This window comes from Syngnathus floridae, chromosome 11 (genome assembly GCF_059516105.1).
Source record: "Syngnathus floridae isolate MCC-2025c chromosome 11, RoL_Sflo_1.0, whole genome shotgun sequence".
NCBI lineage: Eukaryota > Metazoa > Chordata > Actinopteri > Syngnathiformes > Syngnathidae > Syngnathus > Syngnathus floridae.
This window is the reverse complement of record NC_142423.1, coordinates 11,343,938-11,371,915: the sequence shown is the minus strand read 5'-3', so window position 1 is coordinate 11,371,915 and position 27,978 is coordinate 11,343,938. Positions and strand designations below refer to the sequence as shown.

Below are 27,978 nucleotides of genomic sequence, written 5' to 3'. Positions count from 1 at the left end.
TCATCTATCCTTGTGTGGCCACAAGGAATTTAAAGATGACAGCCATGCACACTCCTGCTGTTGTTTGCAGGCATGTTGTTATTGGAAGTTTTTTTTTTTTAGATGAATGTCCAATACAAAATAATGTTTTGGAAGCTGCCACCATGAGACCCGCTGTTCTTATTTCATATTAGAGCTTACTTTGCACTTCTTTGTGAGTGTGTGCTTATGTGTATTTGCTCGGAAATTGTCAGCACTTTATTTAAGGCTGACTGTGGACATTTAGCTTTTGGAAAGCACAACTACGGGGGACGAGAAGCTTTCATAGCATTACAGAGGCTTGGATTTGCTGATAAGAATCTGGATGGAAAATAATAGCAGTAATAAATGAAGATTCACCTGAATGTCTTTTATTGTGTATACAATTGAATCTAGGTTGAAAAGGATTTGCAGATCACTGTTTTCTGTTTTTCTTTACCTTTTATACAGTGTCCCCAAGCAAGCACTGTTTTGCATGTATTATGTTATTTCAGTCCTTGGAGAAATTAATTTTTCACTCTGCTGGGTATATTGTGTTGGATGCATTATACACACACACACACACACACACATTTTGCACATCACATGCAGGGAGGGAGAGATGTCAAAATGTGCTCCAGGGCAACTTGACTGTGCGAAGGAAGGAGACTAGAATCTCTCCCCCAACCAGTTTCAAAATCCAGATGTTTTTTTTTTTGTGGTTTCCAATGTTGTTCTCCAAACACATCAATAACCATACTGTTTTATAATGTTAAATTTATGACTTTGATCCATCTAATTTCAAACCGAGTGCTGTCATTTTCAAAGGAAGCCAATAAAATAAATGTTTACGTGTGTTATATTTGGGGGGTCATGTGCACAAGAATATAAATAATCATCTTAACACAAGTCCCTACTTCAGTCAGCCTTGAGCTGCCTTTGTTTGATGAGCGAGATCTTCAGCTTTTCATTCAACTCATTTTGAAATGATTTAGAAATGTCTTTTCTCATCAATTTTGCAGACTTCAAAAGCAGCATTTAGTTGCTGCCTTTAAAACAAGTTTTATTGCGATGACAAAATGAATGCGGCTTATGCGAATGGCCTCGCCTTGGGAACACTAACAAGAATTTACACAATTACACATTGTTAGCCTTCACATTATTTGTTCCCCAATTTTTCAGGAAAGATGCTTATCAGTAGTATATCCCCCCCAATTAAAAATCTACACATATAAATAAATAGCCGTCATTGACAGTCTAGAATGTGTTTTGTGCAAAGTGTGCGGTTTGAAGTTTGAATCTCACTTTAATGGGGCTTTTAATGTGAACACATCAAGTTCAAGTTTTCAAGGGCCTGCATCTGACAGCTGGACCAACAAACAAACATACGCCTCATCTCGGAAATCAAAAAACAATTAGCGGAGAAACACGTCCACTTGTCGTCTGATTGCAAAAACAAAACCAAAAGCTAATTATTGTAATGACTGTCAACATTCCTTTGCGGGTAGAAAAAAAAGAATTGCCGTACTATCTTTGGGTAGCAGACGCCATCGAGTGCATCACAATTACGGGAGGTGAAACGATAGAACAACTAACTTCAAAGTGCAACGAAAAGCGAGCTGCCTTCACACGAGTCGTGACTTGTTTTCAAAAGGTGAGAGCGAGGTTTTCATTCAAGGGGGGGTTGAGACAGACCGTGTCCTCACAAGAACTATTGTTTTTCATCAGCTCAAAATCTGGAGCCTGGCAGAAAAAAAAACTGACCAGATGACCTTCCACTGGAAACCAAAGGAGCAGACCTTGGAAGATTGTCCATTGATAGTAAGGAGACACAAGTCGGAATATGAATATAAATATATTCCAATTGGAGAAAGAGGGGGGGTGGACTTGATGCATTTGTCTTTTTTTTTTCTTCCCGTGTTTTCCTTTGTGCTGTAGTCAGTCCCTTCGTTTTCATTTGAGTGTGTGGGCCCGCGTGGGGGTCGCGTGGGGGTCACGTGAAGCGCCACAGGAACACGCGGATTCAGCTTGACTCCAACAGAGACAGACGTAGGCCTCCTAGTTCTTTGTTTAATCACCTCTCCAAGGGATACATAGCCCCACGGAGCCAAGTTGGCTTCAGGCAGGACACATTCTCGCACACACACACACACACGCATCAATCTGCAGTTACAAAAATCACCTTTTGCCCACTGATTTAAACAGCCGCCATGTTTCTCGCTCTTGGTGTTGTGCATCTCTTTTTTGCAATGGTACAATCGGCTTCAGTGCTGTATATAATTAATGAATATTTGCTTCAGCCAGTGTTTTTTTTGTCAATTTCTACATTTTGAATTATTATTGTGTGATAAGGAAATGTGTTTTACTTTCTCTGCTGGTATATTCACAAATTTGACACTTTTCACAAACAGTTCCAAGAATTTGTTCAATACTATGAGTTCATCTATTCACCGCCATCAATTCCAGTTTCCAGCTTTAGTAGTTATTCTGAAATGTATTGCGGCTATTCGAGGTATACATTGTGCGCTCACTTGTGTCTGCAAATTAATCATCACTCACATTTTCCATTTTGTTCTTTAGATCACTTCTTCAGCTCTGACCCTGAGTGAAATCATGTTTGGATACTCGCCCGCAGCTAATTAATCCCATCACAGCCACAAAGAGAGCTTTTGAAGGAAGCAAGAGCAAGGTCCTTTACGTCTCTTTAGAAGCAATTCTTTATGACTTCTACAAGCGTTCAAATGTTTATCAATTAAGGAATTTGTCGCCTCTACACAATATCTGCAAGGGCATATTGCAATTGCGGAATACCAAAAGAGCTCTTATCAAATGCGATTTCTCCCCCTGACATTCAAGGCTTCATTGAGTCCCTGGAGCATATTCAGGTAAATACACGAAGTGCCATTCACATACCTGTTCTTGAATTATTCAAGAACGTAATCTGCAATTCTCATTCTAACCCTGGCTATCGCGGTGAACCTTAAAGCCGCTTTTCTTCACATTGAAGTGATAAAACATTCACGCAGCATCTTGGAGCCTTATAATAAAAACTTCACTCAAGTCTACTGCCATATTTGAAGTTTTATAGTTTGGCTTTAAGCAGGGATGTTTGAGTACTTTTTTTCCAGACCCATATCAGTACAAGTACTGATTATTAAGAAGTCACCGATACCAAAGGATCATTTTACAAAAAGACCGATGTATCCCAATATTTTCTGAAAATCTTGGTAATTTTCTACTCTTCTAATTTCTACTGCATAGTTCCTTATGATAAAACAGCTGGACATAAGAGGACAACTGATACTGGTATCGACCTCTGTCGCAAGTCCTGATACCTTAAAATAAAGCTAGGATTGGCACCGGTACCCGCCTCTAGTTCCAAGAAATCAAGATGATAGAATTCAGAATTTCAAACCACAGAATAACAGTTCCAAATAAAAATTTACTCCCACATATGCAGACATTTTGTGTTTATGGGTTGTCTGTAAAAATACTAGGTTCAGTTCTTACCTGGATTTTCAGGGGTATTTGCAGGCTGAGCCCTCAAGTCGTCTGACTTGTATGTAGCTATAATCAGACATTCTCCCAAGTTTGCTGTCAAAAAAGAACACAATTCCCTTGAGGGTTAGGGATTCTGCAAGGAGGCATAGAAATGCAGGAAAAAAAATAACGCTCGAATGAAATGTATGTAGGCTCACCAGTTCCCATGTGACAGCAGGCTCACGGAAACAAAACAGAGTAAAGATTGCGGGTGTTATACCCCAGAAAATATCATCTTCAAAATGGTTGCCCACACACGGTGCAGTTCAAATGCAGGCAAGCAGTAGCTCAGGATTTCCCAAAAATGTGGTCAACTTTAGGCAAAACACTACCGCCTTTGTCCACATGACGTCGCTATAATCAACAGAAACTGAAAAGTTCCCTCCTGAATTTGAATGCAATATTTCCTTTTTGTGTATTTTCTTTGCCATGTTGATCGATTGTATATTTGACACTTTTGGTGCTTTGCATTGGACCAAAGTTGAAAAACATATATGCAGTATTTGAAGGTTGGAGCACAAATTAATATTGATTCAGCAGTGTTTTCATATAGTATGAAATGCAGAGTGCATGAGCTCTATCCTCAGATTTATGGTGGTTCTTGACTTTTCTTGACACTAGTTTTGCAGGTAATAATTTACGCATAATTTACGCAACAAATTATGTATTGTAAAACAAGGGGTAGGGTTCATGGGCTCTGTTGCATAAAAAAAAAAAAAAAACTCCCATTCAAAGATCACTCAAAACGTCTGAACATAAAACCAACATTTTGTGCAAGAACTCACTGACCTGAGCAAACTGGATTGTGCTGAACATCTCCATGTTTTTAGAGGACACGAAATTATTTAATCATCATGCACTTTGCAAATACAAAACCGCATTTGTTTGTGCACTGATTTGCGTTGATGTGGCCAGCCGCGACATTTCCAAACTACTTCCGAGTTGGAGACGCTGCCATTCTATGGTTAACATTGGTATTACATCTTTTGACAGCTCGACAGAGTGCAATTCTCAGTCGGAATTATTCATCACTGAGTTGGCACTTTTTTTTTTAAGTCACTACATTATACTCAGGGTGCTGATCTGTGCATGTGGCACATGAAGCAGAAATATGTCAACCAAACCATTCATTACTTGTGAAGAAAATGTGAAGACATTTGTGGCACATGCTCGAATGAAAGATTTTTACCCCCAAAAGTGCCACTATAGTAACTCAGAAGCAAATCAGAACATCACCCATTGAATTGTTGTGATACAGGTGTTGTTTTAATTGTGATGTTGCAGCAATATCACTAATAATAACAATGCTGAGATTCATGCTGAATTTTATTTCAATATTTGTATCAATCAACTGAGATTGGGTAAACACCTCATTCAAACACTTTGGGTACAATCCGAATGTAATTATCTAAAACGAAGGGAGTCCTGATTACGCCGCAGTAGTTTTATTTTTTGTGTACCTAACAAGTGAGTCGCGAGCCCGTATGCCAATGAGGAAAAAAACAGCGTGGGCATGATGAAGAGGATGTTCGCATCGTTGGCATACCAAGCAGATGCTGATGAGCATAAGCTTTCGCTTAGACCTTTCATGATGAATACCAGGCGGCGCTCTGCTGATGGAAACGTCTGCTTCCTGCTCAGCAGACCAGCAAAGACACTCAACAGAATAGAAAAATTATTATATATATCAAAGAATGATAAATAAATGAATAAATAAATATTTATTGGCGAAAATAGTGTTGCGGAAAACATTAAGGCGATTGTTCAATATGAAAGAGTGTATACGTGTATACATATATGTATATTCATTTATTTTTCCTGTTGTGTTGCATGCAGTACTTGTCAGTGTCTTTAAAAGGCACAAGAGGAGCTTTCTTTTTCTTTTCTTTCAGTTTTTTGCAGTGCAGGCTTTGAGCAGAGCAGAACAAAGTGGTACATGATACAATGACAATGACTGGAATCCTTATAGCTGACAAGGGGGTACAAAGTTGTAAATGAAATGAAACTGAAGCGCAAAGTAGTGAATTATTTAGTGTGGGTGCTGGAGCAAAGATCTGACTACTTGCTCATTTTAGAAGATTAACAGTTGCGGCAAATCACTCGGTTGTCAATCTTCACAGTACTGAGCTGAAGGACTATGAATAAATTGGGTTTCATTTCTCCACTGGGAACTATTTGTTCCCGTTTCTTTTTTTTTTTCTGGACAGTACATATGACGATTTTTTTTTTAGGATGGATTTCTCATCCAGGAGAATTGATGGCCTTGTGTTTGTGTTTTGCTCCATGGCCTTATCTCATTCATTCGTATTCAAAGGCAACGTTGTGAAACAGCGCTCTCCCAGTGGGGGATGATACATTTTGTACAACACAGACAGCCTCATCTCATGGTGACATTGTTCTTTATAATGCCTCATCCTCAACTTTAACATCTTTTGCCGTTTGCTCATGTGAACCATTCATTTAATACTTGCTTCTTTTTTTTTCCCTCCTTGCCAGTCCCACTTTACTCCTTACTGTCACACTTTTTACGGCTTGCCGTTTACCAGAGGAGCCCGTGCATCCAATGAAGACACCTTCACAGTCGTTAATCTGCCACCGGCCACAGCCTTGCCTCACGGCCACAGATATACGAGCCAAGGAGAACAGGAAACGCAACCTCTTCCACCTTTCTTTCTGACACTCCTTGCTCCGATTCAGCACCGCTTCTTCCACTCAAGGCTGTGTACAAAAGGGGATAGATATCTTGTCGAGAAAATCATGAGGAGGAAATGGGTAACAACGATGTCAGTCTTCAATCAATCCGATCAAACGTCGTCTGCAGAATATTCATCTCCAATCAATTTTTTTTTTTTAAATCTATTCGGGGTCACAGAAAGGTGGAACTTGGTCACATGACTAAGTGTGACAGACAGACACCCATTCACACTCATTTTCACACCACATTTGTAGTCCTCAGTCAACCTCACATCCACGATTTAGGAGTGCATGAAGAGGCTAGCCGGCTAATATGAAGTGACTTGTTTGTGGCTTGTTGTAAGTAAGCAACATCCCAAATTGTCTCATTGTCATTCGCCATTAAAGTGGCGGCGCCTGGTTCAATGAGTGCGCCCAACTCTCAAAGCGCAATTATTCAAGCAGGGCATTTTGTCTGACGCAAAGTAGGACAAGCGCAGAGAGCGAACAGCCTTTTCAATCTGCAGCAAACTGGCTGAAAATGAAAAGTAATGAGCAATTACCTTTCTGATTAGGTCCCATATTCCCAATGCTGTTCAGAAAATCTCGATTCGATCTTGTTTGATTCATCTGAATTAAAAAAAAAAAAGTGGTGATAAAATTTTCAGGCGAGCTTGATTTAAATTGTCAACTACAAAATGACTAGGCATTCCCGTTGCTTCTATTACAAGCCTCCTTATCCATTTTACTGGCAGGTCAATGATAGTTAGCCTTTCCAAAGTACGTGTTGGCCTCTGTTTGAACCGACTGCCTGCTTCTAATTGAATCTTGCATTTGCGCTGGCTGTGTGACGGCACATGAAAGGCCCTTCAGCAGTGGACAGTAATGACTGAATGTGTTCACAAAAAGAAATATCTAACTAACTAATCAATTATTCACTCACCCGCTCAGCCATGCATGATGGCGGCGCATTCGAGAATGAACATGTAGGTTGCTGCAATGCTGCAAATGCAGTTATCAGTTAAAGATTCTTGTGCATTTTTTTTCCCAGTTCTTATTTAATGGACATTGCTTATTGCAGTGGGAGTCTATGTGCTGATTGTATATGACCAATTTTACTCTGTGCATTAATGGCTGGCAACTCAAGTACTGTGTGATGCTTGGTCAGCACTTGTTTTGACATTTTTAGGACCTTTGTCACAACAAAACAGGAAGCAAAAAGAAGAAAAACAGGCACAATTGCATTCATTAAAACTCCACTCCATAATAGTGGAAGAAGTCTAGGGGTATACACAACATAATTGTCATTTTCTCATAGATAAGCAATCTCATTAATGTGATTTTTTTTTCTGTTTGTAGTCTACTGTAATAATATGAAATTATTTTTATGGATGGTCATAGCATAAACAACATAGTTGATGGCCAAGGACTGAAAACTGATCATTAAAACCTTGTGGTAGTAATCTAATTAGTTATTATAAAAATTCTGTTTCTAAAATGTGTCGACTTGATTGACGCTATCGGGGAGGTTTTAATATGATACGAATATGCGTTGTTATGATTTCAAGTGGTGCATCATTATGGATGGATACTTTTTTTTCTTTATTTATGCGACCATATTGAGGATAAAGGCTTTAAATATGGACATTCCTTTATATATTTACATAGTATATCATAATAATATAATGTTAAATAATCCACAAGTATGTTTGTTTCACCTGTTGTGTACCAGCATCCTGATGCGCCCCATCCACCTTGCACGAATCTTGGCCACAACAATGCTGCCCTCTAGTGGTAAAAAGCGGTAATGGAAGTCTCGCCATAGCAAGTGACTGGTGCATATCTGAAAAAGAATATGTGAACATCAGCTACGCATTGTAGTGCTGCATTTAAGACTACGCATCATGCATCAGGCTAGTATAGTATCGATAATTGTATCCTACCTGAAAAACTTCCATTTCAAGAGACTTGAAAGATGGTGGCTGTGCATGTTATTCGAGGGGGCTCACTGAAGTTTTCAGTCGCAGATGGATTTTCAACTAATTGGGTTCACATCAGAGCAGCATTCTAGCTGCATGCTGAGCTTTTATTCCGCTTTACAAAATGCATTGTTGCCTTGTGGAGTGGAATTTTAATGTGCGTGATGCACTTAGGTGCTTAAACAGGTCTGAAATGTACCATTTAAATGTGGTAATACCTCAGCTTCGTGAAAGAAAAGTTCCTTGCAAAGCAAAATCTGTTAAGAGGAACTCTAAACCAAACCAAAAGGTGTGTGCATGATCTTAACTTTAATGCCACTCATAATTTGATAATAGATTAGTTGACGCATGCTCATCAAAACATAAGCATCACAAACATTAACAGAGTTAAAAATAACAAAGGCAAATCCATGTGATCAAAAATGTTTAATTGAGTTGAAACAAATGATTGATTAGGTACTGGTACTGTACTGTAGATAAATGGAACCATTTCTCATTCTGTTTAGTAGCCACGGTTCTAAGCAGTTTTCTTTCCGCTGATCCATCCAGAGTATATGGCTTTTATTTTGTCTACTTAGAAAAGTATTAAAAACATCATTATGTACACAAATACAATCATATTTACATTTGTTGTGTATTTGACACAATTCTTACTTAAACTGGGGTTGACTGAGTAGTGACTTTCCACACGGCGAAAACAAGTAACTTAAAATGTTGTTCAGTTATGTTTGGTAAATTTCTAACAAATCAGGACAGAAAATACAAACGCTGGAATCTATAGAAATGAAACACTGCCATTGTCATTCACAACAAGGATTCTCAGTGGTTAGAAATTGTCTCTTAATTCATGGAGTTGCAATACACTAGGAAGAGTTTTTCTCATTTACCGAAGTCTTTTCTTTCTCCTTGGATTTTTCATGTTTGCTATTTTTATCTTCTCTCCTTTCCCGGGTTCTACTTGTTTCTCGGCGGTCCCTGCCACGGTCTCTTTCACGGTCTTTATCTCGGTCTTTTTCCCGGCTTCTGTCTTTTTCCCGGTCTCGGTCTTTCTCCCGGTCTCGGTCTTTCTCCCGGTCTCGATCTTTCTCGCGGTCTCGGTCTTTCTCGCGGTCTCGGTCTTTCTCCCGGTCCCGGTCCTTCTCCCGGTCCTTCTCCCGGTCCCGGTCTCTGTCTTTTTCCCGGTCTCTGTCTTTTTCCCGGTCTCTGTCTTTTTCCCGGTCTCTGTCTTTTTCCCGGTCTCTGTCTTTTTCCCGGTCTCTGTCTTTCTCCCGGTCTCTGTCACGGGATCTGTCTTTTTCTCGACTTCTATCCTTCTCTCTTTCCCGGTCACGGTCTTTGTCTCTATCTTTGTCTCCGTCTCTGTCTTTCTCTCTTTCTCTATCTGGATCTTTGTCTCGCTCTTTCTCTCCATCTCTATCTTTGTCTCTGCCTCTGTCCCGATCTTTTTCTCTGTCCCGATCTTTTTCTCTGTCCCTCTCCCTGTCCTTGTCTCTGTCACTGTCCTTTTCTTTGTCTCTGTCTCTCCCTCGGTCTTTCCCTCGATCCCGGTCTCTACTTCGGGACCTGTCGCGTCTCCTGTCTCGCTCACGGTCTCGGTCTCGCTCTTTATCGCGATTTCGTCCTCTTTCGCGATCATAATCCCTTCTGTCTGTGTCCCTGTCCTTGACTCTGTCCTTTTCTCTTTCTCTGTCACGGTCTCTCCTCTTGTCTGTGTCTTCATCCTTGTGTCGCTCCACCTCTGCCTCTTTATTTTTCTCGCTCTCTTTTCCCTTGCTGCGATCCCGTTCTCTGCTGGATTCACGATCGGTGTCGCGCTCTCTGCTTCTCTCCCATTCTCGTTCTCTGCTCCACCGCTTGCCCTGATTCCTCTCCCACAAGGACCTCGCGGAGGAAGGGTTGTCGCGGTCTCTGTCTCTTCTGCAGTCACCAGAGAGCTCCTTAAGTCTTTCTTCTAATGACTGAGCGGGAGCAGAAACTTGTTCTCGGAGCCCCACTTCAAAGTGACCGAAGGGTTCCGTGCTTTGCGGTTCTGAGCCCTCTCGGTTGGTGTTGGTTCTCCTCATGCCATCAGGGGAATGTCGGCGCCAGAAGTCCTCTCGCCGTATATCTGGACTGTGACCTCCTATGTGACTCGGAGGAGCAATAGGAGCCTCGGTGGGGGTCGGTAGCAGAGGGCCACTGTGGCGAACAGGTCTTGTCTCATCAGAAAACCTTCTTGCCTCATCTGAAAACCTATCAAAGCGGTATCGTTCAGAGCCACCAAAAGGCTGAGTCTGATCTCTCATTGCTCGGTTTTCCTGAAGTGGAGGAAGAGCCATGTGCTCATTCAAAGCTCCTCGATGCGGTGGCGAATGGAGCCTGGCGACCCCAAACTTGTTTCTATTCTCCTGAAGAGGAGAAAGAGGTGTGTGCTCATCCAAAGCTCCCCGATGTGGGGGTGAGTGTAACCTGTGAACCCCAAACTTGTTCCTATTCTCCTGACGAAGAGCTAGGTGCTCATCCAGACCTCCTCGATGTGGTGGCGAGTGTGGCCTGGGACCTCCAAACTTGTTCCTATTCTCCTGACGAAGAGCTATATGCTCATCAAGACCTCCTCGATGTGGTGGCGAGTGTGGCCTGGGAACTCCAAACTTATTTTGTGGATTGATCTCCACAATAGAATGCGGGCCACGTGAGTCATCATACTGACTAGGTGGAAGACCCCGGTAGGCGGTCGCCGGGCTGTCTTTGAAAATATTGGGAGGATGACTGAGATGTTGGTCCGCATGTGTGAATGAGTGACTATCTTTACTATAGTGGTCCCTGGGGCCACGGCTTTGGTCTCCCATTGGAGGTTGCATTTGAATTGGACTTGGATCACCATATTGAGATGGTAGGGGACCCCTTGGCCCTGAGAAGATGGAAGGGGGAGGAAGCCTGTTATCAAAATGTCCCGGTGGTGGTGCTGTGAAAGGTGGAGGAGGACCTCTGTTTCCAGGAAAATTAAATGGTGGAGGTGGACCAGCAAATCGTGGAGGAGGTAGCTGATTCTGTCCATCAAACGTAGGTGGGAGGGGAAAGCCTGGAGGAGGGCCTTGTTGTGCACTATGCTGAGGGCGGAGAAGAGGATCAAACATTTGAGGTGGAGGACCTCTCTGGCCAATTGGTGGGTAAAGTGGTGGTGTTACTCTAGGTGGTAAAAGGTTCTGAGGAGGTGGTCTGGAGAGCGGCTGCTGTGGAGGTGGTAGTTGGGGGCGTGTCCATTGGTTTTGATAGGGGGGGAAACTCGGAGGGAGGCCGTATGGATGGCTGCTGTCAGCTTGGATTGGAGGACCGAGTACTGGAGGACCAAGTACTGGAGGAGGACCGTGGATAGCTGGTGGGGGTCCTTGCACAGACTGTGGCGCAGACATTGAAGAGATGCCTTGTATGGGTGGTGGTACTGACATTGATGGAGGCCTCATCATGGGATTCTGTCCGTGCATTGGTTGAGATTGGAGATAAGTAGATGGTCGGGGGATGTCACTTTGTGATCTATAATCGTCATCAAAGTCTGATGTTGCCCTGTGATGTCGCGGATAATGAGAATGAGTGTCACCGAGGACCGGAATCGCCGAAGTAATCGTCGAGGACTTTGGTGGCTCATTGTAGGAGCTACAAATTGCCGCGTCTTGGCTATTGTCATTGTATTCTGAATCCTCTTTACCTTTTAAAATACTTGCAGCATTTGGCCAAATACTATACTTGTCTACCTCGGTTTCAGCCTGCACGCTCTCATCTTGCTCTGCTTTCATTTTCTCTTCATTGTCTTGAAGATAGTCATACTCCAGATCAGGTTCCAAAGTCTCTCCTAATAAAGGAATGGACACCTCTTCTTTTGAAGTCTCCATGAAGGGCAATGTCTCAGATTTCTCTTCCTCCATTGGTAATGGCTTCTCCGGGTCTTGGGAGGAGTCGGGAAGCTGAGCAACAGAAGCCACCTGTGGCTCTTGAACTGACTGCTGAGGTGTAGAAGAGTCATTGGAAGACAACTCCTCTTTATCAAGCAGCTCATCTGTTGTTTTTGTCGTGATGCCCGCCCCCTGGCGAGATTCCCGGCTCTGGCGAGGATCTCTGCTCTGGTTGATGGTGGGTGTGGCCGATTTCACAAGCTCTTCCACTTTTTTACCAAGCTGCATTAACTGACTACCGCCCAAAATGGCTGGGGATGCTTGTGAAGCCCCGGCCAAGTCCGTGGCCGGCACATGTTTGTCTTCCTGTTTTGGGAGTGTCAGCTTTCCTTTCTGTTTAAGGCTTGCCAGGATCTTTTCCGGGTCGGTTACATCATCACATGAAGACTTTCCAGTTTCATCTGCTACAGTAGTTTGGACTTCATCAAATATTGAGTCATCTTCAGGGTCGTATGCAATGTCGTCACCTTCGCTCTGTACAACGTCAGGTTTATTTACGACCTCAATGGGTTTAATAGGCACACTGTAACCCATACTTGGGTTATACTCTTCCTCAGGGTCATAAGGTCGGTCATCTTCATCCTCCTCAACCTGTTTGTCTTTTGTCTGTGCAAACTGTTGCACGATTGGATCTATCATTGTAGAGTGCGGGATGGAAGATTCTGCACCCTGATCAGATGGTGAGTTGGAAGCTTCAGAGTCTTGCTTTTTCTTCCCAAACAGAGTGTTGAGGATGGTCTGGAGAGGAGTAGCGGTTGCTGCAGGAGCAGGGATAGAGCTGGATGAGGATGGAGACTCCACACCCGTGACAGAGGACGTGGCAGGTGCTTTAACGGTTGACAAAAGAGAAAAGACAGATGGGGTGGCCACAGCAACATTTGGGGTCCCGGAGGAGCTGACAGGAGGAGAACCTGGGGGAGTAGTACTGAAAGGAATGTCCAAACTTTGGCGTGTGCTTCGATCCACTTTGACTGAGAGAGGTGGCTTTGGAAGACCAGTCTCATCGATCTCTTTGATTTGTATCTTAGATCGTTTCTCATCACTTTCCAATGGAACACCGGGACGCTTTCTATCCTTCTGGCAGATCAAGAGGCCCAGTAGAAGGTTGGGCCGGGCTGGCTCAAGTCCTGCAAAATAACAAAGGAGTGAATTAAAAAATGTAAGACTCCAATATCTAGAAGTTTAAGACGTTAGACTGTCGTTTAAGACTAAATCATTTTATGTAGTCAGCTGTTCCGTTCCATTTATGTCAGACAGCTGAGACACAAACAAGAGTCCAGTTGATTCTTCCTTAAAAAGCATACCTGGTCCATCAAATGGTAAAAGTTTGGAGGGGAGTGGGTCCTTTGAGGCCAAAGGAATCAGATAGAGATCTTTGATCCTCCGGTTACTGTTTGCTACCACACCAAATCTTTTCCTGCTGCTGAAGTAACAGAAGAGAGACACGTAAGCTACTTCCTCTTCCTCTGTGGCTGGCTGGAATCGGATCAAACACAGCTCCTGTGATCAGAAATAGGGGCAAGATCAATATTCTGAATGAAGGAGAGAAAAAAAAACATCATAATAAAGCCTTTTTAAAAACCAACCTTGGACAACGATGTTTTCAATTTCCCAACATAGTCCCACACTGTGTTTGGAGAGATGCGTCCTCCAACATGAATGGTGTCTGGCAAATCCTGCGTAATATTGATTAGACATGAAGAGTTGCAATTTTTTAAAACCTGCACACAAATTCACTCGCAACATGACTAGAGACGTTTACTTACCTCTTTTAGGTACTCAAAAGAGCCTGAAACCAAGTAAGCTTTGGTTACAAACTTGGCCACAGACTGCATGTTGATGAAGCCTTTCCAAATCCTCTCTTGACCATGGAGGAAGATTGCAGTCTCCCCCTCAGGAGGAGGCTCAGAACTACAGGGAAAAAGAAAATTGAAAAAAAATCCATGTTAGTATTTAATAAAAAAAAAAAAAAAAAGTCTCTTTCTGAGATCATGTCAATAAAGTATGTACCTTGTTCTGGATGGTTTTGACAAAGCCAACAAGGGTGGAGGAGCAGGGGGCATCGGAAGGGTTGCTTTGGTGGCAACATCCAAAGGAGCAATGACAGGAGCCGGGAGTGGCTCTGCCATGGTGTTTGTGGGTTTTTCTGAAGGAGTGTAAGTGACCGTAACGCCGGAGCCATGCCTGGCCATGCGCGGGTCTCTTCGTGAGATGCTGACAGAGGAAACAGCGGGGGCGATGGCCTGCATAGCCGGGGCCATACTGTTAGGGTCCTCTTGGTAAAGTTGTGGCTGCGGCTCGACGACGACGGCCGGTTCTATGCCGGGCTGGTATGGCGGTGGGATGAGCTGTTGGTAGACCGTGGCCGCTTGCGGTTGGCCGCCGGCGCTGGCTGAATGCATCTCTTGTCTGGGTTGGTCGGACTTCCTCGTGGATTTGGATTTTTTGGATGCAATCTCATCTTCTGTCTTTTGACCTATGTGGAAAGGAGAAAGACCTTAGATGGTGGTAGTAATGTCTTACAAAAGGGATGTAACTTACTGCAATGATTGCTATAATACTACAATGTAAACAAAAAGTATTATAAATATAATATATATTACAGTATATTGAACTCGTTACTTCCTGTTTTCCAACCGTACAGTCATCAATAGAGACAAAGATTATTTGCTCAAGATACAGAACACAGGAAAACAGATGATCCAAATGGCCCCGTCTCATTTACCTGTGCATATTTTACAGTTGAGGTCAAACAAATGAGTCCTGTGTTCCAACGTTGTGTCTTTGAGCATGGCACTGAAAATATCTGGCATACTACCACCGCCCTCAGTCGCAGAAGACTGAGGTGCAGCTGAAGCAGTGACGCTGGGCTCATCTTGGTCCTGAGGGAATACAATAAGATGGATGTCAAATCCTACACCAGGACAACCTTTTGGACTCCCTCAATTAAATGCAAAGTAGATGCAAGTAAGATGAAGGCTTTGAAGTTGAGAAGACGACTGAAAAGTTGAAGAGCGCTACTACCCAAACTAATGTATTAACTTGCAAAAGTGAAGTAAAGGTGTGAAAATAGTAGGAAGATAGTGTGCCACCACTTACGACAGCAGAAGCCATGCGAGAGGACGAAGCTGTGGCAGGAATACATACATCGGCATCGGAAGGGGGCGGGGCATCCTCCGCATCCACTTTGTGAGAGTCGTGCCTACTGCTTGTTTTGGAATGACCTGAATGGCCCCTTCCACTTGAGGACTGGCTCTGCGGGTAAGTACGTGTAATGTTAAAAACATCTCATCATCAAAAGGCCACTCCATGTCACTCACTAACATTTACCTGGGAGGGGTCAGGCTTCTTCCACTCCGATATCTCCTTGGAAACCATATCTTCTGCGCTCAGCCTCACCAGTCGGAAAGGGCTAAGATCACCTCGAATTACCTTGTAGAACAAGCCCTGAACACACACACCATTCATTTAAGATCTCCATTCAAAGTCAAAAGAGTATAAAAAAAAATATTTTAATAAGTTTGATAATCCTGTTGACTCACTTTGTTTTTGGGGTCCTTGAGGTTGAACATGAGTGAGCGGTACTTGTTTTTGTACTTGCTATCTGTGCTGAGGCAGATGTTAAACATCTCCTTCTCGATGGCAACGGCAAGCCTCGCCACCTCGCTCTCCGTCATTGTCAGATCATCGCTGTCACTCACCCTGGCAGGAAAAGTGCAACGGAGGTGTTCTCCCTCAAAACATGCTCTACTAAGTAGGAATACAATCATTTGAAGGACACTCACCTCTTGTAAAGGATGTCGGTCAGGGAGCGACGGATGTTCTGTCTCATCTGGTGGTTGGCGGGCGGTGGGATCGAGGATGACGAGGATGAGGTGGCATGATGAGACCTTTGGGATGAAGAATGGCTGGAGGGAGCTGAAGACGCCGAAGATGATGGGACTCTTGACGACGATGATGATTGATGATGGGATGGAGAGTCTTTTTGTTGAGGCTGCTTCTTTGGAATGGTAAAGTTGGTTTTGGTGACTCTTAGCGCTCCCGTGACGTGGATCGGCCCAGGAGGGTACGGTGACTGAGGCGGCGTGCTTGTCGTTCGCGATTTCTTGGACTTTGACGCGGCTTTACTGGGCGGAGTCGCGGACCTCTTGGTTGCTTTCGAGCTGCTGGACTGAGAGGACGACCTCTTGCCCTTTGGAGACACCTTGGACGCCCGAGTGGTCATGGTCTTCTTCACTTTGGAGGTCTTGGAATCAGAAGAGGGTTTAACGTGAGCCGGGACCTGTTTCTTTGACTGTTTCTCTTCTTTGGGAGGGGCTGCAAAATAAAAGAAAAAAGAAAAACACCAAACACTTTAAAATTTGCTGCCAATCACAATACTGACAAATAATTGGGGTCATTGAATTTTTGCACAGCTCGGAGCACTCATAAAACATACAAGTTCAGCCGATGGGACTTTGCTACAGTGATGTAAATTTAAATAATTATAAAAACATGCAGCTATAAATATCCTATCAAAGAAATTCTGACAGAATGAACAATCTCAAGAGGGGGCAGCATTGGTTCTTGCATGATCAGTTCATCCAAAGACTTTTTAAAAGTAACCTTGTGATTAGTACTCAGGCATAACTATCAGCATTTACTATTTAAAATGAACTAAAGCTATATTACATCCAATATGTTCCAAAGAGTTTAAGGACAGACCCCTGCAGAATGTTCAAATGAAAAACTTGCGATACAAAGATCAAATCTTTGATGAGCTCAGTTCAATCCTGATTGTATAAATGCAATTGATCAACATGGTCAAGCTTGCAGTACACGAAAAACAAAAGCCAAGTAAACCAGTGGTCAACACACACAACTTCCTCATGTGACAGTTGACTTTACAATGTCTAAATGCTCATGCAATAAAGTTGTCAACAGAGGACATGAAAGCAACCACACTTAGGTGTCAACAGTTCCATTGTGTCAAATTATTCACTGTGACGACCACTGGTTGAAACCTCGCGTGCAGGTATATCACAGCTTCATTCTTCCAGTATGACCTCTGAACTTCTCTCAGGCCTCTCTTCTTTCGTTACGCCATTCGGGAAAGGAACACCTGGTAGATTTCTGTTTCACCTGCTCGCCATGTGGACCATGGTCTGCACAATCTCGACCTCCAGTGCCTTTTCACACGAAAATGCTTATGTCGTAGACCTTTAACATATCCAGATAGCAAGCTGACACTGCTCAGAGAATCAATCAATGAAGGGATTCAAAAATCTGTCTGTCACATCATCTTTTATTTTAAGACAGTTTCCCTCTATAAAAGATGCATCATATTGAATGAGCTCGAGAATTTAAAAAAAACAAAAAACCGCCACGTTAACCTGGGGGACAGTAGATCAAGTTCGTTACCAGTTTAATATATCATATTACAGACTATCATAATAGTCTGCGGGGCGTTGGGGGTGATGCCGTTACAAGATGTACCTGCTGGGTAAATTACCTGCTGGAGTGATGACCCAAAGTAGCAGAGACTTAAAACGAGCCTACGCACGTACCTATTCTATCGAAAACAACCTGAGCCATAAAATGTCAAATTTGTGTCTGACGTTACAATACAGGGCTATCCCCATATTGCTTTTTTTGAAAGATTCTGCAGCATAGGCAAAAAAAAAAAAAGGCTCATTTTGCTAACAACCGGATCAACAGATGTCCAATCCGCCAAAAGGCAATTCAGCAGGACGACGACGGTCACTGCTTGATGCATGAATGCACCCGCCCATATTAGGAATCCCCTGACCTTAATAGCGGGGGTCGATTTTGCAAAGCTGGCCATTCCTTAGAAGCTACTGACATCACCTCGACAGCGTCTCGCCGATTCCGATGGCGAGAATCTTTGCAGCGCTTCTGTTGAAATGCACCACTAAGGCAGATCACACACTTACCTTTTCAGCAGCTCCACCCAGAGGCACACGTCATGAAAAATCACACTTATGAATGAGTCATGATTACATCTAACAGAAACTTCAGCAATGTCCTGCTTTAGGTTACGCTAGCATGATAGAAACCACTATCGGCAAGCCACGGAACTAGTTTAACAAGAAGACCCTCAAAGAGATACATACACTTTGTGTTTAAAACTGTTGTTGATATGGGTGTAGTCTTTTCTGGTGGTACTGCAATGTAATTATGGTCGCTGCACCATGACGCAGTGGCGGGAGGCGGCGGCTGCTCCACAGCGTGCGCGTCTTCATCATCCTCATCCGGAGCGTCGTCGTCATCTCCTCCGTCGCTCCCAGAGTCCTCGCCGCTGTCCTTCTGGGCCCTCGTCTGTCTGGTGGCTTCCCTCTGGACGGATTAAAGAGAAACCCATTAAGGCAGGTTCAGGACAGCACCTCAACAGCTTGCTCTTGTTCGCCACTGTGCATTTATAAAGTCAATACAAGGCAGTTTGCCAAAACACTATTTTCAGGTTTGATTGCATTATCATGATAAATTGATCAACTAGGCCAGCCCTTCTATAAATTGCAAATATTTCGAGAAATCCAATCGCACGTCAATAACTCCTGTCGCCATTTAGTAGCGCTGATTAGCAACTTGCAACTGCAAGACAATCGGACAGGGATCCGTTTGATCTGTATTGATTGCAAAATGCAGTCTATGCTAGCAGTGTGTTCCTTTGCTCGCATGATCGAAGCAAGGACCAAAACTTCATTTCATTCCCGAAGATCCAGTGTTGATAATCAATGTGGAAACGTTACAGTTTACCATGCACACAAAACTGCTTTAAGATTCCGCACTGTTTTTTTTTTTTTTTTATGATCAAAGCACATCCTCCATCATAAAGTCTTGACGTTCAAGGCATTTGTTTTTAAATACCAAAACAGAGACAACAAAGATAAGAAAACTACACCAGTACAATCATGTCACGTCAACGTTCTGCGTGGATAAACTTTGCCGTTCACACACACGCACAATCATAAGAAAAGTGTGCCGGTAGAATAGACTTTGAAGTGAAGCTGCCATCTTGGTGAATTCCATTATACAATTGCTTTGTAAAATGACAATAAAGGGCATTCATTCATTCATCCTTTGAAGACAAGTCAACGGTGTGTCTGCTTGCTAGAGCAAAGTCAACTTGGTTCTAAATGTATTTGATTGCAGGAAACTGTACTTGACATCGTTTCACAACTTAAGATAGTCCAAATTACCTTTGACGCAGGGCTGGATTTCTGATCTTTGCTCTGAGGCTCTTTGACTTCGGCGAACGACTTCACAGTCGCGGCAGCGTGTCTCAGGATGCAGTCGTTTCCGCAGTACACAGAGTCCGGCTGGGCGTTGCTCTCGCAGCCGGGACCGATGCATTTGGGAAGCGACACGTCCTCCGCTGCCGCTGACTTTCCGGCCTCTTCCGTGTCGGTCGTTTTCACCTCCACGTTTGAAGCCACTTTCTCCTGCTCCATCTCTGTTGGTGCTTTTGGCTCTGCTGTGGGGCACGCTGGCTTTTCTGACACAGGCGCCCCCTTCTGGCCCATGTTTGGTGGCGTTGCCTGCTGTACCGTCTGCTCCAAACGAGTACACAATAGCTAATAATAAGCAAGGTGATTGAGATGCGGCCAGCTTGAAAATATCATTCAGAATTGGACAGTATTCCCATCCTAACCATTATTTATAGCATAAATTATTAGCCTTTTAAAAGTATGCAACGTGAGCAACCACACAGCGAATATTTATATACTTTCATTCTGTTAAGTCAGATAAGAACCAAGATGTAAACTTTTAACGCCTTGATTATCTCATTAAAAAAAAAAAAAAGTCAAATTATTAGTGATGACCTACCGGCTGAAAGATTTTTATCTTCTTTTTCCCTGTTGGATTCGTGGCTTTCTCGATCCTGCCTTTGATCCCGATGTCCTCCACTCCTTTCTCGTCACTGCCGGCAGATGTTGACGGCAGTTGTGCCTGCGCCACCGATCTTGTCATGGAACCCACGTCACCAAAAGCGCCACCAGCAGCAGGTAGAGGTAAAGCACAAGCTTTGGTCTTGAGGTCTATGCTCAGGGACAGCGTGGAGGTGGCAGGCCTGATCACATGGCTTTTTTTAGCCGTGCAGTTGGGGCAAACGTAATCCTCGCCATTTCTCTCCATCAGACGGCCCCGAGCCTCTGTTATGCCCACACAGTCTCCATGGAACCACTCCTCGCAGCGGTCACAGCAGATCATGAACCTAGTGAGGAATGGACATTTGTAATGGCAACCGAGTCGGAATCCCCTCATTATTAATCCTCACGAACTGTCAAAAAGCAAATCGTGTATGAATGTCTCCCAGGTTGTCTAGGAACACCTCTAGATGGCCGCCAAGCTGGACAATATGGCTTCCCTACATGAGCTGATCCTCCGCAACACACCCGATAAGTGGAAGAAGTGATTTGAGAGCAAAAATTAAATTGCCCAAGTTTGGACATAGAAGGCGTTAGCCGGACACCAGCGATGTTAAATTTAACAAAAGGTTTCCTCGCCCATCTATTCAAATTATTACGCATGTTCAGTTTGGGGAAATGAGGAAAGAATGTAGGATTTAAAACATGTTCTCACTGGGGATCATGGCAACTGCAAATAGCTAAACCCGCATATAATTGACACTACCTCCTCACAACTGCCATGAACAATATCGGGAGGAAAAACACACACAAATAAGCAGGGGGGATTTGAAAACAACCGGGGAAGGTTAAAGTTTCGCTATTTTTGAAATGTGCCACCCAGTGAAGCGTTCAAAACAAACCTTTTGTTGTGTTTCTGGCGACAGATGCAATACAGTGCATTGGGGTCGTATCCTTCGTCAGAATCAGTGCTGGAAGATGAGGAAGAGGAACCGTCATCGCTGTCCTCCTGTTCCCGAGGCTTCCCTGTCTTGCCGACAGCTTGCGTGGGAGTCTGTCCCTTGGCAGACGTACTATTTGAACTTGCCGCCCGCTTTTTATTCACGTATGTTCGAATTGGCCCGCGCTTTACCAGCAAGCCGCCTTTTTCTGTGGTCTCCTCATCGTCGTCGTCATTCTCCTCTTGATCTTCCCCTTTAACGTTTTTCTTCTTTTGCTCTTCCTTTGTCTGCATATCCAAGCCAGGCTGGTGTTCCTTATCAGCATTCGTGTCTTCTATTTTGGCCCCTTTTCCAGATTGCTCGGCATCTTTGTCCTGCGGCTCGGCGCCATCTTCGCTGTCTTCATTCTCTGAGCTTTCTTCATCTTTGACCGTGGCGCTTTGGGATTGGCGTGTCCACCTGCCGCGCTGAGACGCCCGTCGAGTCTGCTCCCTCGTCCTACTTCGGGTTCTCCTTTCGGACGGCTCGGGCTTGTCTTCCGCCGTCTTGGTGTCTGCGTTCCCGTCGAAGCTGGCCTCAGAGGCGGTTTCCGCATCGGTCGGGGTTTGCGAAGGAGGATCCCCGCCTTCCAGGGACGGCGGCGCGCTCTTTCGTAGCACTCTTTTCGTGGTGGAGAGAAATTCCTCCAGTTTGTCGGTACGTTTGGACTGTCTGCCGCTTCGGCGAACAGGATAGCGGCTCTCGTGGTTGTCGGGTGCTGCTTCCACTGGCATCTCTCTTTGAGCAACAGTGGAGCGACGGAATGTCCACGTTTTCTTCAATTCGTTGTTGGCTTTGGAAGATTTGTCCGCTTTCTCTATTGGCTCCTCTGTCACTTCTTCGCTTTCTGTCAGGATGGTTTGCGTTGGCTTGCTGAGTCGCTCTTCCCCATCACCTGTAGACACATCACAGAAGGCTAATGTGAAAATTAAGCTTCAGAACGTTTTAAAGAAGAAACTTGAAAATACTTAATCTACTGTTCAGTGCTCAACTAGATTTTTTTTTTCCTTGTGTGCTTTTAATTTCCACCCATTTAAAGCTGTTTAGGGTTATTACAAAATCCCACCACACTATTACCCAATGCAAGGAAGATATGCCCGGCCTTCGTTAAGGGAAAAACAAGCTCATTCAAGGTACCTTGAGAGCAGCTATCCATATGGTCTTGGCTCTGTTCTGGCTCATGAGCTAGAGAGAGCTCAGGGCTCACATTCTCCTCCATGGGTGGAGTCAATCACTACTTTGAAACTGAATCACTAGTTAGGAGAAGAGCACAACAGAGTCACTAATGAAGTGCAAAGGGGGTAAATGCAGTTCTCTACTCATCGGAAAATGGGGAATGAATTTGAGAATTTGCTTCAAGTTTGTCCAACTTGTAAAATACAAATCAACAACAGAGGATTTTAAATGGAAAACTTTGTAAAAAAAAAACAAAAATAGGGGATGGGGGGGCTCGTTTCAAAAACGTTATCATCATGCAAACCATTGTAAGCCTTGAAAAGTATAACAGGGTTCCTACAGCTTAAGGCAGGATAAATTTAAGACATTTGAATTTCAGTTGAAACAAAATACAAGCTCAACTTCCCATTGTCACGTTATTCAAAGGTGTTGCGGTTACCTGCTGTTACCACAAGTCATTCTGTTTTTTTTTTTTAATAAAGAATTATAATTCATTAGTAGATTGGATGCTATTTACAAAAATAGAATCCGAATTATTATGTGTTAAAAAATGTTGATTGGATTTTAATACCAATTAAGGCCTAGCGTTTAGGCTTATGGACTTATTTACTTTTATGGAAGCACAGGAACCCCGGTGATTCCTATATGTCAAAGAATTACACTTCTATTTGTTAAAAATGGGAAAATTAAAGAAATTGGTAAAATGCTACAGTTTTATTTTATTAGCTGCAATATATACAAAACCATGTAAGAAGCTGTGGAAAATGTATGTCGGCCACTTGAGTGTAACATAAGTGGCACGGATCCTTTATTACTCATCTTTTAAACAGATTGCCTAATGCAAAAATTAAAAGGATGTATAAGAATACATCAGCTGCAGAACAAATCAAATGGGAAGTGTTTCTAAAAATATTGCTTGCACTGCAAGAAAATCAAATGAAAGTTGAACAGTTCAATTCATTTTTAATATATTTCACTCCTAAACTCAAAAGTATGTAATTGTGCCTTGGTTAAGGTTTAAAGTCTGAAGAAAGAAAATTAACTAATATTGTGAAAAATGTACCTGCAATTCCTCAACAAAACAAAGGCTTCACAACTACAATCAGGATTTGAAGATCTGCCAGAAGAAGAAAAACATGCAACTTAGGATGCACCTCACGAGCAAATAAATGATCATTTCAGTTTCTTACGTGTCAAAAGGCATCAACAAAATTTTTGTACACAGCAATCACTGTTAAGATTCAAATAATGTGAAGGCATTTCCAACCTTTTCCAACTACAGTGGACTTGAACACAATGTGCTAATTGATTCCAATAAATCCTGTATTTTTGGTCATCCACAAACAATCGATTCAATAGCATAGCGTCGAACAGTCCTTTAGCAACATAAAATATATTGCGCAGGTTATAAGGTATCCTCGTGCAGTAATTTCCTCCACTATAAAAAAAATTGATGGTGAGGTTGATGACCACCGAAAGGGCGCCTGTGGCGCAGCACCGTGCCACGTGACTGGGCGCGATGTTCGCAAATTGGAAAGACAAGCTCAAATGTAGCTACTAATGCACAATTTAAGTATCGTAATTATGGACACGTTAAAAGAGACAATGGCGACATTTTACTGTGTAAACATGTCGAGAAAGTGGTTAGCTGCAGTGCTATGCTAGCTGATGACGTTACGTTATTACGTCAAGAACGGGGCAATACGCGGCCCTGAACAAATGCAATCCAAGGCCTGATCAATTAATGGCGTAGCACAAGTTTGATCACGTAAAATGTCAAACACTTTCGAATGTAATTCAGTCTTTGCGGAGATCGGCGCAACAGGGTCATGCGTGTGGCTGCACATCAACATGTAATGGCCGCAAAGCCTCATTTGCTAACCGCCTTAGCTAACACGACACCGCGTTGTTTATTGCATAAACGAACCGAGCTGGGCAGATCGCCGAAAAGTAAAAGCAAAATTCGAATCTCCGTATTTTTTTAGTTCCACTTGATTGCAGTTTTAATTGTAGTAATGTAATTTAATATTAAATTTCAACAAATCATTTTCGAAAACGGCCACTTACCGCGAGCCTCGGCTACCTGGCTAGCGAGTTCGATAAATTGCCTTAAGAGCCATTTAGATCGGCATATACGACTTAAATAAGTTTTTTTTTATTTCGTGGAGAACAACGCTCGTTTGTCACCAAAACCTACATAGCGGTCACATGCGAGTTGTTTGGCAAGAAGAAGCAAGCACGTTTAACCTCAACCTCCGTTCCTGCAGTAGGCGTCGACTTAAAGAAAATCCTGCAACTACAACTAGCGGGTCAGTTAAAGAATCGGATGCATCCCACAAATATCCACAGAAAGCGACTAAAAACCCTCAATCTTCTACCCACCTACACGGCAGAGATACGAATGTGTCCTCGTTCATTCTTCGGTCGTGCCTCCATTTTCCCAAATACTGCTGAAGCTAGCTGACTGCGCCAGATGGCTGACCTGAGCATCGACAGGGCGCGCGTTGCCCTAACTCACTACCGCTCCCCACTGGCCCGGAGTGGGAGTGTAAATGCTCACAAACACGCGTTTGGTATTTTTTCTGCGTGATGGAATGTGGTTTATTAATTAGTAAATTAAGATCACCAAAACGTTTTTTATTTTACTCTTAAAGACTTAATTTTGCTTGTGTTATGAATGCGTTGCGCAAGGTTTTGGCTATTGTGTGCGTTTTATTTCCTGAAACACTCCCTTGCATTGTGTATTTGTTGTAATTCTGATGTAATCATTCATAACCATGCAGAGCATAATCAAAATCCCTAGCTATGTTTCTGCAAACAAGGGCAACACTCTCAGTTCATCTGATATTGATGGCAGCAATTATTGAAGAGATGAATTCTGAAATTAGCACATTAATTGGTTATTATCACACAAGTCAAATACGCCAGTCCCAAAAGGCTTTCTTTGACGAGGTACTTGATGGAAACATTGCCATATGCTGAATACGAATGCGAGTATATGTATGACCTGACAGCTCACAAATGTGAAATATATCAATTATGCATGCAGAGCTAATGGAGTTGTACATTATGATTTCTAAAAAGATGCCTCATGCACATTCAGCTCCAGTGAACCAACTGTTTTTTACAAAGAATTATCTTAAACATACAAGATAACGCTCCAGTAGTATTTCCTAACCTCCGGTGAACAAACTGGTTTTTACACAGAATTATCTTAAACATACAAATTAACAACACTAAGCTATAGTAGTATTTCCTAACCTAGTTTTCTAACCTGCGAGCGCCGAGCACATTGCAAAGGGGACTTATTGATGGGAGCTCCATTTTTCGGGATATACAAGACATAAAAAGGTTGGGAAACCCTTGCTCCATAGCGTATTAGTGTGCTGCACCATTTCACCGCAAGGTGGCACTGTGACACTGCAGCAAAATCGCCTTCGTTATCCAGATGTTATTTAAAATTTAAAGGTTAGCTTCTCCCTCAGTGCTCTCACTCTTTGCTATTTGAAAGGTCATCATTCGCAAGCAGAGGACAATCTGATGTAACATTTGTGTTTCAGACTCATATTCATTGTCTATCGCAGGGCGTGGAGTGGATCACGATCACAGTTTGGGTCACGCTCAAAAGTTTTCCGATTTCAACCAAAGGTGAACATTGAGGGAAGCGTGTTCTTTTCCCCTGCTCTGGTCAATCTTATGAACACTTTATTCCCAGCAGTGTTCAAACATTTCCCACTTACATGTTGACAATTTGTCAAGAGTTCTCCTGTGACTCAAAGCATCACCAAAGTGTCAATGTGTCACGCAGACGGATCGGGGCCACTGTATCGGCTCATGAAATCAAATGTCAATGTGCCACAGACCATACGAGAACAGATCCATATTTCTATTAAGTGCCACGTTCCGAGCAGATAGGACAAGATTGCCGAGCATGTTTGTGCATATTTTACTGTGATGGAGCTTCTCAGTCTTCATTGAACTACAGAGAAGGTTGGGGGAGGGGGGGGGGGCGGCCTCCAAGGGTTCACATATATACATGCATGCTCAAAAACACACATCCAAGGGACTCCTACCCTGCTCCTCCTTTTCTATTAAATGTGCATGGCGTAAATCGATCCCCCCACCTAGAAATCCGCTTTTTTTCACAAAAGCCACTTAAGAGTTCTCATTTTGAGAGAAACGGGGAACCAGTGCTATTGATCCATCTCCAGAAAAGAATGTCTGGCCGCAAAGATGAAACTACTTGTTCACTGATCTCGTAACAAAAATTAGACATGGTGTGCCACAGACTAAGTTTTTGCTCAGTGATGTCCTGGGGGACCATAAAACTTTTGTGCTTTTTTTTCCTCATCCTATCATCACAACATTCTATCAAAAAACACATTTGTGTATTTCATTCATAAATATGTGAATGTTTAGTGGATGTGTCGCTTTTGTCTTGCTTTCTTTGCGTGTGATGGTTGTGTAGTCCAAACGCAATAAATGTGGCTATGGAGAATTTTGTTTTTTGCAGGCTGTCCCATGTGACAGTTGAGTTTTTAATCCTTGTTGAAGACAAAGGTGTGACAATTGGTTGGGCACAATTCTAATTTGATAAACACAAACCGTGTTTAATTATACATACAAATAATTTCCAGGCCGTTAAAATCCATATTGCTAGTCAAAGGTCTACGACTGGCTGACGACCAAGTGTACCATGCTTCTTGCCCGAAGCCAGCTGAGATAGGCCCCGGGCACACTCGCGACCCTAAAAAGTGGCGCAGAGACTAGATGGATGGGAAGACAAAGGTGTGGGTGACAGGCCTTCCCTAAGCTCACCTGGTTGATGTGAAAACGCAATAGCACAGAGCACCAAATCCAAGTGTTTGCATCACAGCCGAATTCATCTCAGGAATCAATAACAAGCACCCGAGCCACTGGCGCCGCTTCTGCAGCAGAACAAGAATGCGTCACCATTGCTTTGTCTTGTCTGTGATCAATCCATCTTTGCAGCGTAGGATCAATATGCTACAGGCAGCTCATATTTCACTGATGGCCTAGCAGTTAAATTCTTTGGGGGGGGGTGAAAAAAAAGAATGGGAAGACAGGATTATGACAGGATGTTAGCTAGGTTTTATAGGTCGCTCATATACTATAGAGGTTAAATGCAAGCAAAGGTGAATAATTCAAGTTTTGGGTGGCGTTATGGAGGCACAGTTGTTCCGTGTCGGGGGTTTGTGTGCTCCGCGGACAAGCACGGCGGTGTGACATCTTGTCGATTCAGTGAATTTATAATGAATGTTGTTTTATTCTCATCTTTCTTTCTAACCTTTCTCTTCTCCTTTACCCCATTCTCGCTGTCACCTTCCGCTCTCTTCCGTTTGAGAATCTTCTCGCTGCTCCCTTCTGGTCTCGCTCCTTGTCAGGAAGCCTTGTAGCGCATCATCCTGAAGGCAAAAAAACAAAAGATTTTATTTGAAAGGCGCTTCGCTGCATCTCTGACCACTCCTGCTGTTGTGCTGGCCTAATGATGCAAATGTTAAGACTGCCTAATGAGTAACAGTTTAGTTGGCCACACGGCTCGCCCGCACTCTCTCATGAATAATATCACTTTGTCAGAATCAAGATGTGCGCTTTTCTGAACTGTCATCGCAGATGGTGCTCGCTGGTATATGTAAAGAAGATAAAAAAATTGATCTAATTTTAATATATAATTCACAGGCATTTCTTCAGAAACTCGAGACTCAACGAGAAAGATTTCAAGTCTTGCTATGTTAGTGTGTGAGCATTTTCAGCTCCCACAACGGCACAATATATTTCGGCCAAGCACGTCGTATTTAGTCATGGGTATATCATT

At 43.1% G+C, this 27,978-nt stretch overlaps 1 protein-coding gene and 1 long non-coding RNA gene across 3 annotated transcripts in view; both read right to left on the bottom strand.

Annotated features, from left to right (window-relative positions):
• LOC148391084 (uncharacterized) overlaps positions 1-4,488 on the bottom strand; it is a 32,473-nt gene extending 27,985 nt beyond the window's left edge. Inside the window, exons 1-2 of the long non-coding RNA XR_015861365.1 lie at positions 4,327-4,488; positions 3,508-3,591 (exon numbers count right to left, since the gene is read on the bottom strand). This is a non-coding gene — a long non-coding RNA (uncharacterized LOC148391084). The remainder of the gene's footprint in view (positions 1-3,507; positions 3,592-4,326) is intronic.
• Positions 4,489-8,600: 4,112 nt separating this feature from the next.
• LOC148391083 (uncharacterized) lies at positions 8,601-24,684 on the bottom strand. Of its 2 annotated transcripts, none has more exons than XM_088389109.1 (17): positions 24,525-24,684; positions 23,206-23,259; positions 22,104-22,219; positions 20,889-21,861; positions 19,946-20,333; positions 19,318-19,668; positions 18,232-18,454; positions 15,904-16,435; positions 15,661-15,820; positions 15,449-15,565; positions 15,218-15,373; positions 14,844-15,000; positions 14,129-14,594; positions 13,885-14,029; positions 13,705-13,794; positions 13,423-13,618; positions 8,601-13,245 (listed from the first exon to the last, which is right to left on the bottom strand). In XM_088389109.1, the coding sequence occupies exons 3-17, from the start codon at positions 22,183-22,185 to the stop codon at positions 9,053-9,055; spliced, it is 8,229 nt and encodes a 2,742-aa protein (XP_088245235.1). In that variant the 5' UTR covers positions 22,186-22,219; positions 23,206-23,259; positions 24,525-24,684; the 3' UTR covers positions 8,601-9,052. The 2 variants fall into 2 exon arrangements, with proteins under 2 accessions (XP_088245235.1, XP_088245234.1); XM_088389108.1 differs by having other exon boundaries at positions 13,885-14,033; positions 14,130-14,594.
• Positions 24,685-27,978: the final 3,294 nt, after the last annotated feature.